This window comes from Eleutherodactylus coqui, chromosome 6 (assembly GCF_035609145.1).
Source record: "Eleutherodactylus coqui strain aEleCoq1 chromosome 6, aEleCoq1.hap1, whole genome shotgun sequence".
Taxonomy (NCBI): domain Eukaryota; kingdom Metazoa; phylum Chordata; class Amphibia; order Anura; family Eleutherodactylidae; genus Eleutherodactylus; species Eleutherodactylus coqui.
The window spans coordinates 221,343,074-221,357,245 of record NC_089842.1 but is presented as its reverse complement, the minus strand read 5'-3'; the positions used below and the strand labels follow the sequence as shown (position 1 = coordinate 221,357,245).

The window sequence follows — 14,172 nt, the reverse complement described above, 5'->3', positions numbered from 1 at the left end:
GGTCCATCTGTATGAGTGTTGGGCACATCTGGTAGGTTTGGTAGTGAGGTGCGTCCTGGTCCATCTGTATGTGTGTTGGGCACATCTAGTAGAGGGTGGCAGTGAGGTGTGTGCTGGTCCATCTGTATGAGTGTGTGGCTCATCTAGGAGGGCGCGGTAGTGAGGTGCTTCTTGGTCCATCTGTATGATTGTTGGGCACCTCTGGCAGTGGGCAGTAGTGAGGTGTGTCCTGGTCCATCTGTATGTGTGTTGGGCACATCTAGTAGAGGGTGGCAGTGAGGTGTGTGCTGGGCTATCTGTATGAGTGTGTGGCACCTCTGGTAGGGGCGTTGATGAGGTGTGTGCTGGTCCATCTTTATGAGTGTTGGGCACCTCTCGTAGAGAGCGGCAGTGAGGTGTGTGTGGGTCCATCTGTATGAGTGTTGGGCACCTCTGGCAGTGGGCAGTAGTGAGGTGTGTCCTGGTCCATCTGTATGTGTGTTGGGCACATCTAGTAGAGGGTGGCAGTGAGGTGTGTGCTGGTCCATCTGTATAAGTGTTGGGCGCAACTGATAGGGGGCGGTAGTGAGGTGCGTCCTTGTCTATCTGTATGAGTGTTGGGCAACAACTGGTAGGGGGCGGTAGTGAGGTGTGTCCTGGTCTATCTGTATGAGTGTTGGGCACAACTGGTAGGGGGTAGCAGTGAACTGTATGTTGGTCAATCTGTATGAGTGTTGGGTACCTCTGGTAGTGGGCAGTAGTAAGGTGTGTGTTGGTCCATCTGTATTAGTGTTGGGCACATCTGGTAGAGGGCGGCAGTGGATTGTGTGCTGGTCCATCTGTAGGAGTGTGTGACACTTTTGGTAGGTTGCGGTAGTGAGGTGCGTCCTGGCCCATTTGTATGAGTGTTGGCCACAACTGGTAAGGAGCAGCAGTGAAGTGTATGCTGGTCCATCTGTATGAGTGTTGGGTACCTCCTGTAGTGGGCAGTAGTGAGGTGTGTCCTGGTCCATCTGTATGAGTGCTGGACACATCTGGTTGGGGGCGATAGTGAGGTGTGTCCTGGTCCATCTGTATGAGGGTTGGACAAATCTGGTAGGGGACGGCAGTGAAGTGTGTCCTGGTCCATCTGTATGAGTGTGTGACACATCAGGTAGGGGGTGGCATTGGGGTATGTGCTGGTCCATCTGTATGAGTGTGTGGCACATCTGGTAGAGGGCTGCAGTGAGGTATGTGCTGGTCCATCTGTATGAATGTTGGGTACATCTGGTAGGGGGCGGCAATGAAGTGTATGCTGGTCCATCTGTATGAGTGTTGGGCACCTCTGGTAGGGTTCGGTAGTGAGTTGCGTCCTGGTCCATCTGTATGAGTGTTGGGCAAAACTAGAAGGGGGCGTCAGTAAACTGTGTGCTGGCCCATCTGTATGAGTGTTCGGCATAACTGGTTGAGGGCAGTAGTGAGCTGTGTGCTGGTCCATCTGTATGACTGTGTGGCACATTTGTTAGGGGGCAGTAGTGAGGTGCTTCTTGGTCCATCTGTATGAGTGTTGGGTACCTCTGGTAGTGGGCAATAGTGAGGTGTGTGTTGGTCCATCTGTATTAGTGTTGGGCATATCTGGTAGAGGGCGTCAGTGGGTTGTGTGCTGGTCCATCTGTATGAGTGTTGGGTACCTCTGGTAGTGGGCAGTAGTGAGGTGTGTCCTGGTCCATTTGTATGAGTGTTGGACACATCTGGTAGGGGGTGGCATTGGGGTATGTGCTGGTCTATCTGTATGAGTGTGTGGCACATCTGGTAGGGGGCTGCAGTGAGGTATGTGCTGGTCCATCTGTATGAATGTTGGGTACATCTGGTAGGGGGCGGCAGTGAAATGTGTGCTGGTCCATCTGTATGAGTGTTGGGCAACTCTGGTAGAGGGTGGCAGTGAGGTGTGTGCTGGGCACATTTGGTAGAGGGAGGCAGTGAGGTATGTGCTGGGTCATCTGTATGAGTGTCTGGCACATCTGGTAGGGGGCGTTAGTGAGGTGGGTGCTGGTCCATCTGTATAAGTGTGTGACACATCTGGTGGGGGTGGCAGGGGGTGTGTGCGGGTCCATCTGTATGATTGTTTGGCACATCTGGTAGGGTTCGGTAGTGAGTTGCGTCCTGGTCCATCTGTATGAGTGTTGGGCAAAACTAGAAGGGGGCATCAGTAAACTGTGTGCTGGTCCATCTATATGAGTGTTTGGCATAACTGGTTGGGGGCGCCAGTGAGCTGTGTGCTGGTCCATCTGTATGACTGTGTGGCACATCTGTTAGGGGGCGGTAGTGAGGTGCTTCTTGGTCCATCTGTATGATTGTTGGGTACCTCTGGTAGTGGGCAGTAGTGAGGTGTGTGTTTGTTCATCTGTATTAGTGTTGGGCACATCTGGTAGAGGGCGTCAATAGGTTGTGTGCTGGTCCATCAGTATGAGTGTTGGACACAACTAGTAGGGGGCAGAGGGAACTGTATGCTGGTCCATCTGTATGAGTGTTGGGTACCTCTGGTAGTGGGCAGTAGTGAGGTGTGTGTTGCTCCATCTGTATGAGTGTGTAGCACCTCTGGTAGGGGGTGGCAGTGAGGTGTATCCTGGTCCATTTGTTTGAGTGTTGGACACATCTGCTAGGGGATAGCAGTGAAGTGTGACCTGGTACATTTGTATGAGGGTTGGACACATCTGGTAGGGGGCGGCAGTGAGGTGTGTCCTGGTCCATCTGTATGAGTGTGTGACACATCAGGTAGTGGGTGGCAGTGAGGTGTGTCCTGGTCCATTTGTATGAGTGTTGGACACATCTGGTACGGGGTGGCAGTGAGGTATGTGCTGGTCCATCTGTATGAGTGTGTGACACATCAGGTACGGGGTGGCAGTGAGGTATGTGCTGGTCCATTTGTATGAGTATGTGGCACATCTGGTAGGGGGCGAGAGTGAGGTATGTGCTGGTCCATCTGTATGAATGTTGGGTACATCTGGTAGGGGGTGGCAGTGAAGTGTGTGCTAGTCCATCTGTATAAGTGTTGGGCACATCTAGTAAGGGGCTGCAGTCAAGTGTGTGCTGGTCCATCAGTATGAGTGTTGGGCACATCTGGTAGGGGGCGGTAGAGAAGTGTGTGTTGGTCTATCTGTATGAGTATTGGGCACAACTGGTAGAGGGCGGCAGTGAGTTGTGTCCTGGTCCATCTGTATGAGTGTTGGACACATCTGGTAGGGGGCGGCAGTTAAGTGTGTCTTGGTCCATCTGTATGAATGTTGAGCACATCTGGTAGAGGGCGGCAGTGAGGCATGTGTTGGTCCATCTGTATGAGTGTCTGGCACCTCCGATACGGGGTGGTAGAGAGCTTTGAGCAAGAGTTGTGGGGTGATTTCTTCTCATTTTTAAGCCTGACTAAAAGATGTTTGCAAGATGCAATGATGTCCAAGATATTAAGCCCTTAGAGTCGCCCCATCATGTGCTTTGGTCTATTTAGTCTGATGGTTTCTAGAGAAGCCCTGTAATGTCCGCCCACTCTCTATATCCAGTGGGACTCACGCTCCAACAATGCTGACGCTTCCTTCTCTGTCTGGGCTCCCAAGACATCGGACTCTCCCTGCGCGCTCATAGAAAGAAGCCAAACGGGCGCCAAGGTAGGCGGGATAGCCACTGTCTGTGAAGAGAAGATGTGGTAGCTTGGTTTTCTGGGCAGATCACATCTGGGCTGCTCACATTAGCAGGACTCCAGTGGATCTCAGCTACTATGAAAGCTACTACTGTCCCCTTCCATGTATTTGTAACGTACTGCTGTTCTGGTCTGATCGCAGGGCTTTGTCTGCAGAAAACGCCATCATAAATGGTAATTTGGTAGATAACCTAGCAACTATCTGGTTAAACTCTTGGCCCTCCCGGAAGGTGGATGTGGTATTGGCACTGAGATCACGTAGGCCTACTTGGACACCTCTGTTGGTCATGTTGCTTGCTTCTACTTGTCTCCAGTTGCACCCACTAGCCAACTACAGAGACTCTTCAGATGCCTCCACCTCCAGCCACTCATCTTGTCACTCCTTGCCTCCCGGACCCTATACAAGAACAGGACCACTCTATATGGTGGCTATTGTGAGCTGGCCTCACCTATACCCCACCTTACAATGCCTTAACCATTATACGTGTGCAGAAGTAGAGCCAACCATGGTGGCCATCTTTATAACACATGGGGTCCTCAGATCATTAATCTTCACCATGGTGTAGGGCTGACAGGGATTCCCTCACACAAATGGCATCATTGCGGATCTTACCAGCTGGCATTTCTGCCAGACGACCAGAGATTTCTCTCAGGGCTTCAGCCCACCGCGATGTGGAGTCGGCCATCATACTGACGTTGTACCCCATGTCCCGGAAGTACTCCGAAAGGGTTATCCCTAAGGACAAAAAGAGATCTGAAGCAACCCAGGCAGACGGTCATCAGCAGGTTAACAGAGGTCACCATGGCACCGATACGGTTAGATATATTATACTTGCTGAAGGGTCTCAAAGCCCATCTTCCCAGCTGGAACACAAACAGTGGGTGGACATGACTATACGCTGACCCACAGCCGGCACATGAACTCACCTGTATAGATTGACGCTTCACGGGCGGCCACCGGCATGTTTGACGTGTTGGCTACCAGGGTTGTCCGTTTCATAATTGACTCTGTTTTCCCATCTACTTCCATTGTAAGCTGGAAGAAATCACACACAATAATGGTGTCATCAACAGACTTCAGTACCTCCAACGCACAGCGTTAGCGACCTTGCGAGTTGTATGAATGTGAGCCCCATTCAACATGCAATATACAAGTATGACATAGAGAGTGGTAGAACAAGAGGCACTGGTGTCACGTGTCATCCAAATATAACATAGAAGAATGCAGGAGGAACCTACACAGCTGTGCAGTCAGACATTACTGATATATATGCTGTATACAGCTGTGCGGTCAGACATTACTGATAGATACGCTGTATACAGCTGTGCAGTCGGACATTACTGATATATATGCTGTATACAGCTGTGCGGTCAGTCATTACTGATATATATGCTGCATACAGCTGTGCAGTCAGACATTACTGATATATATGCTGTATACAGCTGTGCAGTCAGACATTACTGATATATACGCTGTATACAGCTGTGCGGTCAGACATTACTGATAGATACGCTGTATACAGCCATCCGGTCAGACATTACTGATATATACACTGTATACAGCTGTGCGGTCAGACATTACTGATATATACACTGTATACAGCTGTGCGGTCAGACATTACTGATATATACGCTGTATACAGCTGTGCGGTCAGACATTACTGATATATATGCTGTATACAGCTGTGCGGTCAGACATTACTGATAGATACGCTGTATACAGCTGTGCGATCAGACATTACTGATATATACGCTGTATACAGCCGTCCGGTCAGACATTACTGATAGATACGCTGTATACAGCTGTGCCATCAGACTCCATCACTCAGGTATATAGGCAGACTACACGGTTCCTTGTCCTGTAGTAACCTCTCATGAGACATCCTCACCTCCGGGAAGTCTCGCAGGACCTCAGACATTTCGTTGCCTCGCTCTCCGCAGCCGACATAGACAATCACATCACTGTTAGAGAATTTGGAGAGAGCCTGGGAAATAACCGTCTTTCCACAACCAAAGGCTCCTGGGATGGCGGTGGTTCCACCTTGAACGCACCTGTAAGACACAAGCAGTAATACAATAATCCGCAGTAGACATAGAACGGTGCAGGCAGGACGAGCGACGCAGAAGCCTAGAAGAACGGAGTGTTCAGTCTTTTTGCTCCTGGACTAAAAGAATAGATCCGATTATTCTATGTTACATGCAAATATTATATATCGTGCACTGAAGACTAAACATATCATCAACCTGTGCAATATCTGGATTCTGAGGAAGATGCAGCAGCCACTTGATTGTGCCGTTATATAGAACTGGACTGACCCGATGTTCGCTACATGAACATAAATTAGGTAAAAACATCTAGAAAGATGAAAGTGCAGCATCCCATAGGGTGACCCTAGACAGAGGGCGTACGTTGAGGAGCGGGGAGGGTAAGATGCTGGCTTGTCACGGCAGCAGTCCCCACGCTCCCTCCCGGAGGGACACACATAGTCTCGGCTAGGGCAGCGCTGGGCCTCTTCTGGACACCCCTAGGATAGAGATGCCCAATAAACTAGAGAACAGGGATAGGGGTTATCACGAGTGACGCCACCGTTCTTTTACCCACAAGAACAACCCTCAGCGGTAAATAAATGAGCCGCAGACAAAATTGGTGTACCTCGGGTCCCTGGGAACAGTAAGGGCCTGATAGAACCTTACTTTAATAACTTTAGAATAACACAAGGCACAATTGACAGTTCTTGAAGTGCAGGTATTAAACAGACCTTCACACCTCAGTAATACCTCCACACGGTGATCGCAAACTTCAGGATGGCCATGTGTGAATAACAGACTTAGGAGTACCTCCACCCAGAGGTAGAGAAAGTACCTCTGCACTAGGGCTTGGAAATTGCACTTACTTCTGGCTCATGCTCTCTCTCTCTCGGCTCACTCTTTTCTCATCACAGATACACGCACACTAGGGAACCTCTCTTCCTCTTCCATTCTTCACCACATGGGAGTTGAAGGTACCCCCATGTGGCTGGCACTTTCAGGAACCCAGAAGAATCTCTAGACTCTCTTCCCGCTGTCATACACTTACATTTATAGCCTCATTCATACCACATGACAGGACATAAATTGATACATTTTCAGACAATCTCCAGGCTTTTACAAACACTTAGGCCTCATGTCCACAGGAAAATTTTTATTTTAAATCCGCAGCGTTTTTCTGCACCCCATAGGGATGCATTGGACACCCGCAGGTAGTTAAATACCTGCGGATGTCATTTTTCCCGTCAGGCGCGGATCAGCGTGCGGGAAAAAAATGGACATGCTCCATTTTTGCGGGGGGCTCCCGCGGGGATGGCTCTCGCAGGCTTCTATTGAAGCTTATGGAAGCCGTCCGGATCCACAGAAGACCCGTACCAGAATTAAACTCACCTGCTCCGGACGATGCAGATCTTCCTTCCTTTGCGGCTGGATCTTCTTTCTTCGGCCCGGTGGATGTGCCCGGCGCATGCGCGCGGCACGCTGCCGGCGTGCCGAGCACATCCGCTGGGCTGAAGAGAGAAGATCCGGCCGCGAAGGAAGGAAGATCCGCATCGTCTGGAGCAGGTGAGTTTATTCTGATTTTTAGGCCTCATGTCCGCGGGGCAGGAGGGACCCGCTACGGATTCTACATGAAGAATCCGCGGCGGGCCTGATTTTCCCTGTGGACAAGAGGCCTTAACCCATCACATGCTGCACCTGTGCAATACATATAACAGAGACTAGACAGATTTTCACAGCGCACCAACATAAGACATGACATGTATAACATTATGGAGGGGGCCGGGAAAGTATGTACTGGGCCACTACAAAGGTGTTGGTCATACACCTCTCAATATATACAGGTAATTACAACCTAAGCAGCCAGAGATCCCATGGATACGATCCTGGTTGCCCACTTTTTACTCCCACACCTTAATCCAACCTCTAATGTGGAGCAGAGCTGTATCAGATTATACTGCCAAAGCCCAGAAAGCACCTAAAACTATGACTAACCCTGCTGGAGTGGCTGAATATCAAATTTCTCCAGTCATAGCAGGAGATAACGGATTTTGAGGAACTCTGAAAGAGTGCGCCAGAGTTCAAAGCATGGTTACCAGATTCTCAAAAGGGGATCCAATCATGCAGACTAAATGAAGAGGTACAAGGTGGTTCGGCACATTTCAGTTGGACCTACAACTCATCATGAATAGAGATGAGCGAGCATGCTCAGATAAAGCAGTTACTCGAGCGAGCATCGCTCTTCTCTGGTTCGAACAGGCATGGGGGGGCGGTGGCGGTAAGCGAAGGGGAGCGGGAGGGAGAGAGAGAGCAAGAGAGATCTCTCTCACTCTTCTCTCTCCCCCCCCCCCCCCCCCCCCCCGCCCCGCAACTCCCCACCTCACCCCCGAGCCTGCTCGGACCAGTAAGGAGTTACTCGTAAAGAGCGATGCTCGCTCGAGTAACTGCTTTATCCGAGCGTGCTCGCTCATCTCTAATCATGAACCAAGAGGTCTAATGTGATAAGAGGGGGATGCCTGGTGTAAATGGCACCCCTACCAATCAATGTCCTTAGACCCACAATACTGTTAAAGGAACCATGCCAGGATTTGCTATACTGACAAGCGGTATAGTGACCCTATATCAAGATATATAGCTACATCTAGGCTGAAGAAGAAGAACAAATGCTCCAATATTGAGAAGTAAATACTCTAATATATTTATTCCCTAATAGACTATAATGATGCTGCCACTGCTACTGGATCCCTGCAATACAATACCCTCTGGCTGCAATAGTCCCAGATATCTAGTCTAAACTCCTAAAAACAAGCGTACAATTCCTTACTAGGATAAACAATAGAGGAGATAGAAAAAGTAAGTAGCATGGCCACCAGCCCTCATGGTGGAGTGGCAGCTGTATGATTGAGTTCTCTCTGCCCCAGTGAATTCTTCACTTTGTATTTGGAGCAGATATCTCTCTCTCACCGCTTCTCTCTCTCTCTGGACGTTTGTCTTTCTTTTGCAACTTCCCTCTCTCTCTCACACTGCTTCCCCCTCTCGCGCGCCACTTCTCTCTTAATGCTTCTCTTTCTCGAAACTTCTCTCTCTCTTGCCGCTTCTCTCATTCTGAACGTTTCTCTCTCTTTCGCTGCTTCCCTCTCTCTCTCTTGCTGCTTCTCCCTCAACGCTTCTCTCTCTCTCGATATTTCTCTCTTGCCGCTTCTCTCTCTTTTGCCGCTTTCCTCTCTCTCTCTCTCTCTCTCTCTCTCGCCGCTTCCCTCTCAGTCTTTTGACACTACTCTCTCTACGCTTCTCTCTCTTTCCTTACCTCCCTCTCTGTCGCCACTTCTCTCTCTCTCACTGCTTTTCTCTCTTTGTCACTGCTTCTCTATTTCTCTGTTGCCATCTCTCTTACTGTCACCACTTCTCTCTCTCGCTGTTTCTTTCTCTCTCTCTCTCTCTCTCTCTCTCTCAATGGTTCTCTCTTTCTCTGTCCCGTCCTTTCTCTCTCTCGACGGTTCTGTCTCAACGCTTCTCTCTTTCTCTCTCAACGCTTCTCTCTTTCTCACCTCTTCTCTCTCTGTCACAGTTTCTTTCTCAATGGTTCTCTCTCTCTCTCTGTCTTGCCCCTTCTCTCTCTCGACGGTTCTGTCTTGACGCTTCTTTCTTTGTCTTTCAACACTTCTCTCTGTCACCGCTACTCTCTTTCACTCACTGCTTCTTCCTCGCCACTTTTCTCTTTCTTTCGATGCTTCTTTCTCTCTCATTGCTTCTTTCTCTCACTCTTGCCACTTCTCTCTCTCTGGACGTTTCTCTCTCTTTCACCACTTCCCTCGCTCAACACTTCTCTCTCCCTCCCTCTCGCGGCTTTCCTCCCTGTCTCTTGACACATGTCTCTCAATGCTTTTCTCTCTCTCTTTCTGTGCTTCTCTCTCTCCCTTCCTCTCTCTCTCGCTGCTTCTCTCTCTCTCGCCACTTCTTTCTCTCTCTCGACGCTTTTCTCTGTCACCACTTCTCGCTCTCTGTTACAACTTCTCTCTCAATGGTTCTCTCTCTGTCTCGCTGCTTCTCTTTCTTACGACAGTTCTGTTTCAACGCTTCTCTCTTTCTCCCTCAACACTTCTCTCTCTTTCTGTGACCTCTTCTCTCTCTAGATGTTTCCTTCTCATTGCTACTCTCTCTCTCGCTGCTTCTTTCTCAAAGCATTCCTCTCTCTTTTGAAGCTTCTCCCTCTGTCTTTCTCTCGCCGCTTATCTCTCTTTCGATGCTTCTCTTTTTCTCATTGCTTCTTTCTCTCACTCTCACTGCTTCTCTCTCTCTGGACGATTTTCTCTTTTGCTGCTTCCCTTTCTCTCTTTCGCCGCTTCCCTCTCTCTCTCTACGCTTCTCTCCCAATGCTTCTCTTTTTCTTGCCGCTTTCCTATCTCTCTCGCCGCTTCCCTCTCTGTCTCTCGACACTTCTCTCTCAACACTTCTCTCTCTCTTGCCACTTCTCTCTCTGTCGCTGTCTCTCTCTCTCTCTCTCAGTTGCCGCTTCTCTCTCTCTCAATGGATCTCTGTCACGCTGCCTCTGTTTCTTATGATGGTTCTGTCTCAATGCTTCTCTCTTTCTCCCTCAATGCTTCTCTCTTAGAGATGAGCGAGCACGCTCGGATATAGCAGTTACTCGAGCGAGCATCGCTCTTCTCGAGCAACCGCTTACTGGTCCGAGCGTGCTCAGGGTGGGGGGGGAGTGAGACGGAGATCTCTCTGTCAATGGTTCTCTCTCTCTCTGCCTCGCTGCTTCTCTTGCTTATGACGGTTCTGTCTCAACGCTTCTCTCTTTCTCCCTCAACGCTTCTTTCTCTCTTGCTTCTTCTTTCTCTGACTTTCTCTTGACGCTTTTCCCTCTTTCGATTCTCTCTCTCTTTTTCTGCTTCTCTCTGTCTTGCCACGTCTCTCTCTCTCTCTGTCTCATCGCTTCTCTCTCTGTCTCTCGACGACTCTCTCTCTGTCTCTTGATGCTTCTCTCTCCCCTCCCATTGAAAGCAATTGGAGAGCTCAACAATTCTCTATCGGGGAATCCCTTCAGCCGCGGCTGGGGAATCCCTCATCCCTGGTGGGGTAATCCCTTCAGCTGTGGCTGGGGAAATCTTTCATCCCCGTGGGGATGAAAAAAATTCCCAGCAGGAATGTGAGGCTGGTTTCACATGAAAGCTCCTTGCATCCACGGATCTTGCACATGGTGGAAAGTTTGTGAATCACGGCCCGATACCACCCTCATCCGTGTGAAACCAGCCTCACTCCTCCTCGCTGCTCACGTCTCATGCTGCTTAGCAATGCTTCACACTGTCTAGCGGTGCATGCTCAGATTTTAAGATTTTACGGCGGTGGTGAGGATGTCACTAATCTAATGACGCCAAAATCATCCACCAAAGGTCATGAAAAGGGGTCAAAGTATGGTGCAAGAAAAAGCCTGAAAGCTGTTTTATATTAGATGTAGAGAGGGACATAGTGCAGTTATATAGCAACATTAATTGGAACAGCATCCTCAAAAATAATAGTACAGGTGGCAAACAGTTCATACCCTTCAATAATTAAAGAACTACAAGTAGAAGGAAACCAATGTGGGTCAAACAAGACAGTAAGGGAGGGGCTAAAAACATGCAGGCAAAAGAAAAATTCTGTGAGGAAAAGATCAAAACTACAAAGGAGGAGGCAGAAAGACTGATCGCCAAAGAGAGCAAAAATAACTTAACTATTTCTCAATTATATAAACGGTAAGAGGCTTTGCACTGAGAGCACTGGCCATTTAACAAACAATGCAGGAGAAATCATAGAAGATGATGTGGGGGAAGGCAAATCTATTAATTAGTTTTTTTTCAAGTCTATTCACTAAGGAAAAGGAAATGTCTCACAAAATGCAGGAGGATAAAATGAACCCCTGACTAAATATCACCTGCCTAACACAGTAGGAAGTACAGAGCCGGATAAAAAAAAATTCAAAATTGACAAATTGCTGGGCCCAGATGAAATACACCTAAGGGTTCTAAAGGAACTAAATGATGTGATCAACAGACTGCTCTTTCTTATATTTAGGGATACTATTGTACCACTTAATTGGCATATTGCCAATGTGGTTCAATATACAAAAAGTGGTCTAAAAGGGAGCCTGGTAACTACAGGCCAGTAAGTCTCACTTCAATAATTAGAAACATATTTGAGGGGTTCCTTAGAGATGCCATCCTGGAATACCTCAAGGTATAAATCCTCATCAGCATGGGTTCATGAAGGGTCGATCATGTCAGACCAATTTAATCAGCTTCTACAATAAAGTAAGTTTTAGGCTGGACCTGGGAGAGTCTATTGATCTTGTATATCTTTTTCTAAAACATTCGACACTGTGCCACATAATAGGCTGATATATAAAATGAGACAACTTGGACTGGGCAAAAACGTGTGTATCTGGGTAAAGAACTGGCTCGGTGATAGAAATCAGAGGATGGTAATAAATGGTTCATACTCTGATTGGGCCACCGTCACTAGTAGGGTGCCATAGGATTCAGTACTAGACCGCATTGTGTTCAATATATTCATCAATGACCTGATAGAGGGGCTGCACAGTAAAATATCAATATTTGCAGATGATACAAAATTATACAAGATAATTAATACAACAGAGGACAATGTGCGGTTACAAACGGACCGAGATAAGCTGGGGGCTTGGGCAGAAAAATGGCAAATGAAGTTCAATGTGGATAAATGTAAGGGAGGGTCGTAAACATGCTGTAATAGACGGACACTTGTCTTTTTTCAGCCTAACATGCTATGCTCTCTCTCTCTGTCCCTCACAGCTTTTCTCTCTCTCTCTTGCTGCTTCTTTCTTGTTGCTTTTCTCTCTCTTTCAACGCTTCTCTCTCTCGACACTTCGCTCTCACTACTTCTTTCTCTCTTGACGTTTCTCTCTCTCTCTCACTCCATCTCTCTTGCCGCTTCCCCCTCTCTCTCATGACACGTCTCTCTCAATGCTTCGCCCTCTCTTTCTGTGCTTCTCTCTCTCTCTCTTGTCGCTCCATTCTCTCTCGCCGCTTCGCTCTCTCTCTGTCGCCATCTCTCTCTCCATATAAAATGGAGGGGTATAGTGCTGTTATGTAGAATGTTGGGGACATAGTGCTGTTATATAGAATGTGCAGGGGGTACATAGTGCTGTTATATAGAATGTGCAGTGGGGACATAGTGCTGTTATATAGAATATGGAGGGGGTACATAGTGCTGTTATATAGAATGTGGAGGGGACAAGGTGCTGTTATATAGAATGTGCAGTGGGGACATAGTGCTGTTATATAGAATGTGGAGGGGACAAGGTGCTGTTATATAGAATGTGCAGGGGGTACATAGTGCTGTTATATAGAATGTGCAGGGGGTACATAGTGCTGTTATATAGAATGTGGAGGGGACAAGGTGCTGTTATATAGAATGTGCAGTGGGGACATAGTGCTGTTATATAGAATGTGGAGGGGACATAGTAGTATTATACAGAATGTAGGGGGTTGTATAATGCTGTTATATAGAGTGTGGGGCACATAGTGCTGTTATACAGAATGTGGGGGGACCTAGTGCTATTATACAGAATGTGTGTGTGTGGGGGGCATAGTGCCGTTATACAGCATGGGGAGGGGCGGGGCTAGTGCTCTTATATAGAATGTGGAGGGGACATAGTAGTGTTATACAGAATGTGTGGGGGGTATAGTGCTGTTATATAGAATGTGGGGGGGGTATAGTGCTGTTATATAGAATGTGGGGGGGTATAGTGCTGTTATATAGAATGTGGGGGGATGTGGGACATGCTGCTGTTATATAGAATGTGGGCGAATATAGTGCTGTTATATAGAATGTGGGCGGACATGGTGTTGTTGTATAGAATGTGGGATGACATAGTACTGGTATATAGAATGCGGGGAGGGGCATAGGGCTGTTATATAGAATGTGTGGCGGGAGGGGTATATGCTGTTCCATAGAATGTGGGGGGACATATGCTGTTCCAAAGGATATGGGGAGGACATATTCCGTTATATAGAATGTGGGAGAACTAAGTGCGGTTATATAGAATGTGGCGGGATATATGCTGTTCCATAGAATGAGTGGGGGCATATGCTGTTAAGTAGAACGTGGGGGATATAGTAGAATGTGGGGTTATACAGAATGTGTGTGGGGGGCATAGTGCTATTATATAGAATGTGGGGACACAAAGTACTAGTATATAGAATGTGGGGGGCATAGTACTGGTATATAGAATGTTGGGGGGGCATAGTGCTGTTATACAGAATGTGGGGGGGGGGCATAATGTTGTTTTATAGAATGTGGGCAGTGGACATAGTGCTGCTGTATAGAATGTTGGCCAAATAGTGCTGTTATATAAAATGTTGGGGGGCATAGTGCTGTTATACAGAATGCGGAGGGGGGGGCATAGTACTGGTTTATAGAATGTGGTGGGACATAGTGCTGTTATACAGAATGTGGAGGGTTCATAGTGCTGTTAT

At 48.0% G+C, this 14,172-nt stretch overlaps 1 protein-coding gene across 2 annotated transcripts in view; it reads right to left on the bottom strand.

Moving 5' to 3' along the window:
- The window catches only part of LOC136633274 (V-type proton ATPase catalytic subunit A-like), a 48,905-nt gene that overhangs the window by 8,949 nt on the left and 25,784 nt on the right, over positions 1-14,172 (bottom strand). For both annotated transcript variants that reach the window (XM_066608880.1, XM_066608879.1), the window contains exons 7-10: positions 5,539-5,701; positions 4,577-4,685; positions 4,263-4,385; positions 3,523-3,637 (exon numbers count right to left, since the gene is read on the bottom strand). In XM_066608880.1, the coding sequence (XP_066464977.1) occupies positions 3,523-3,637; positions 4,263-4,385; positions 4,577-4,685; positions 5,539-5,701 (510 nt within the window). The remainder of the gene's footprint in view (positions 1-3,522; positions 3,638-4,262; positions 4,386-4,576; positions 4,686-5,538; positions 5,702-14,172) is intronic.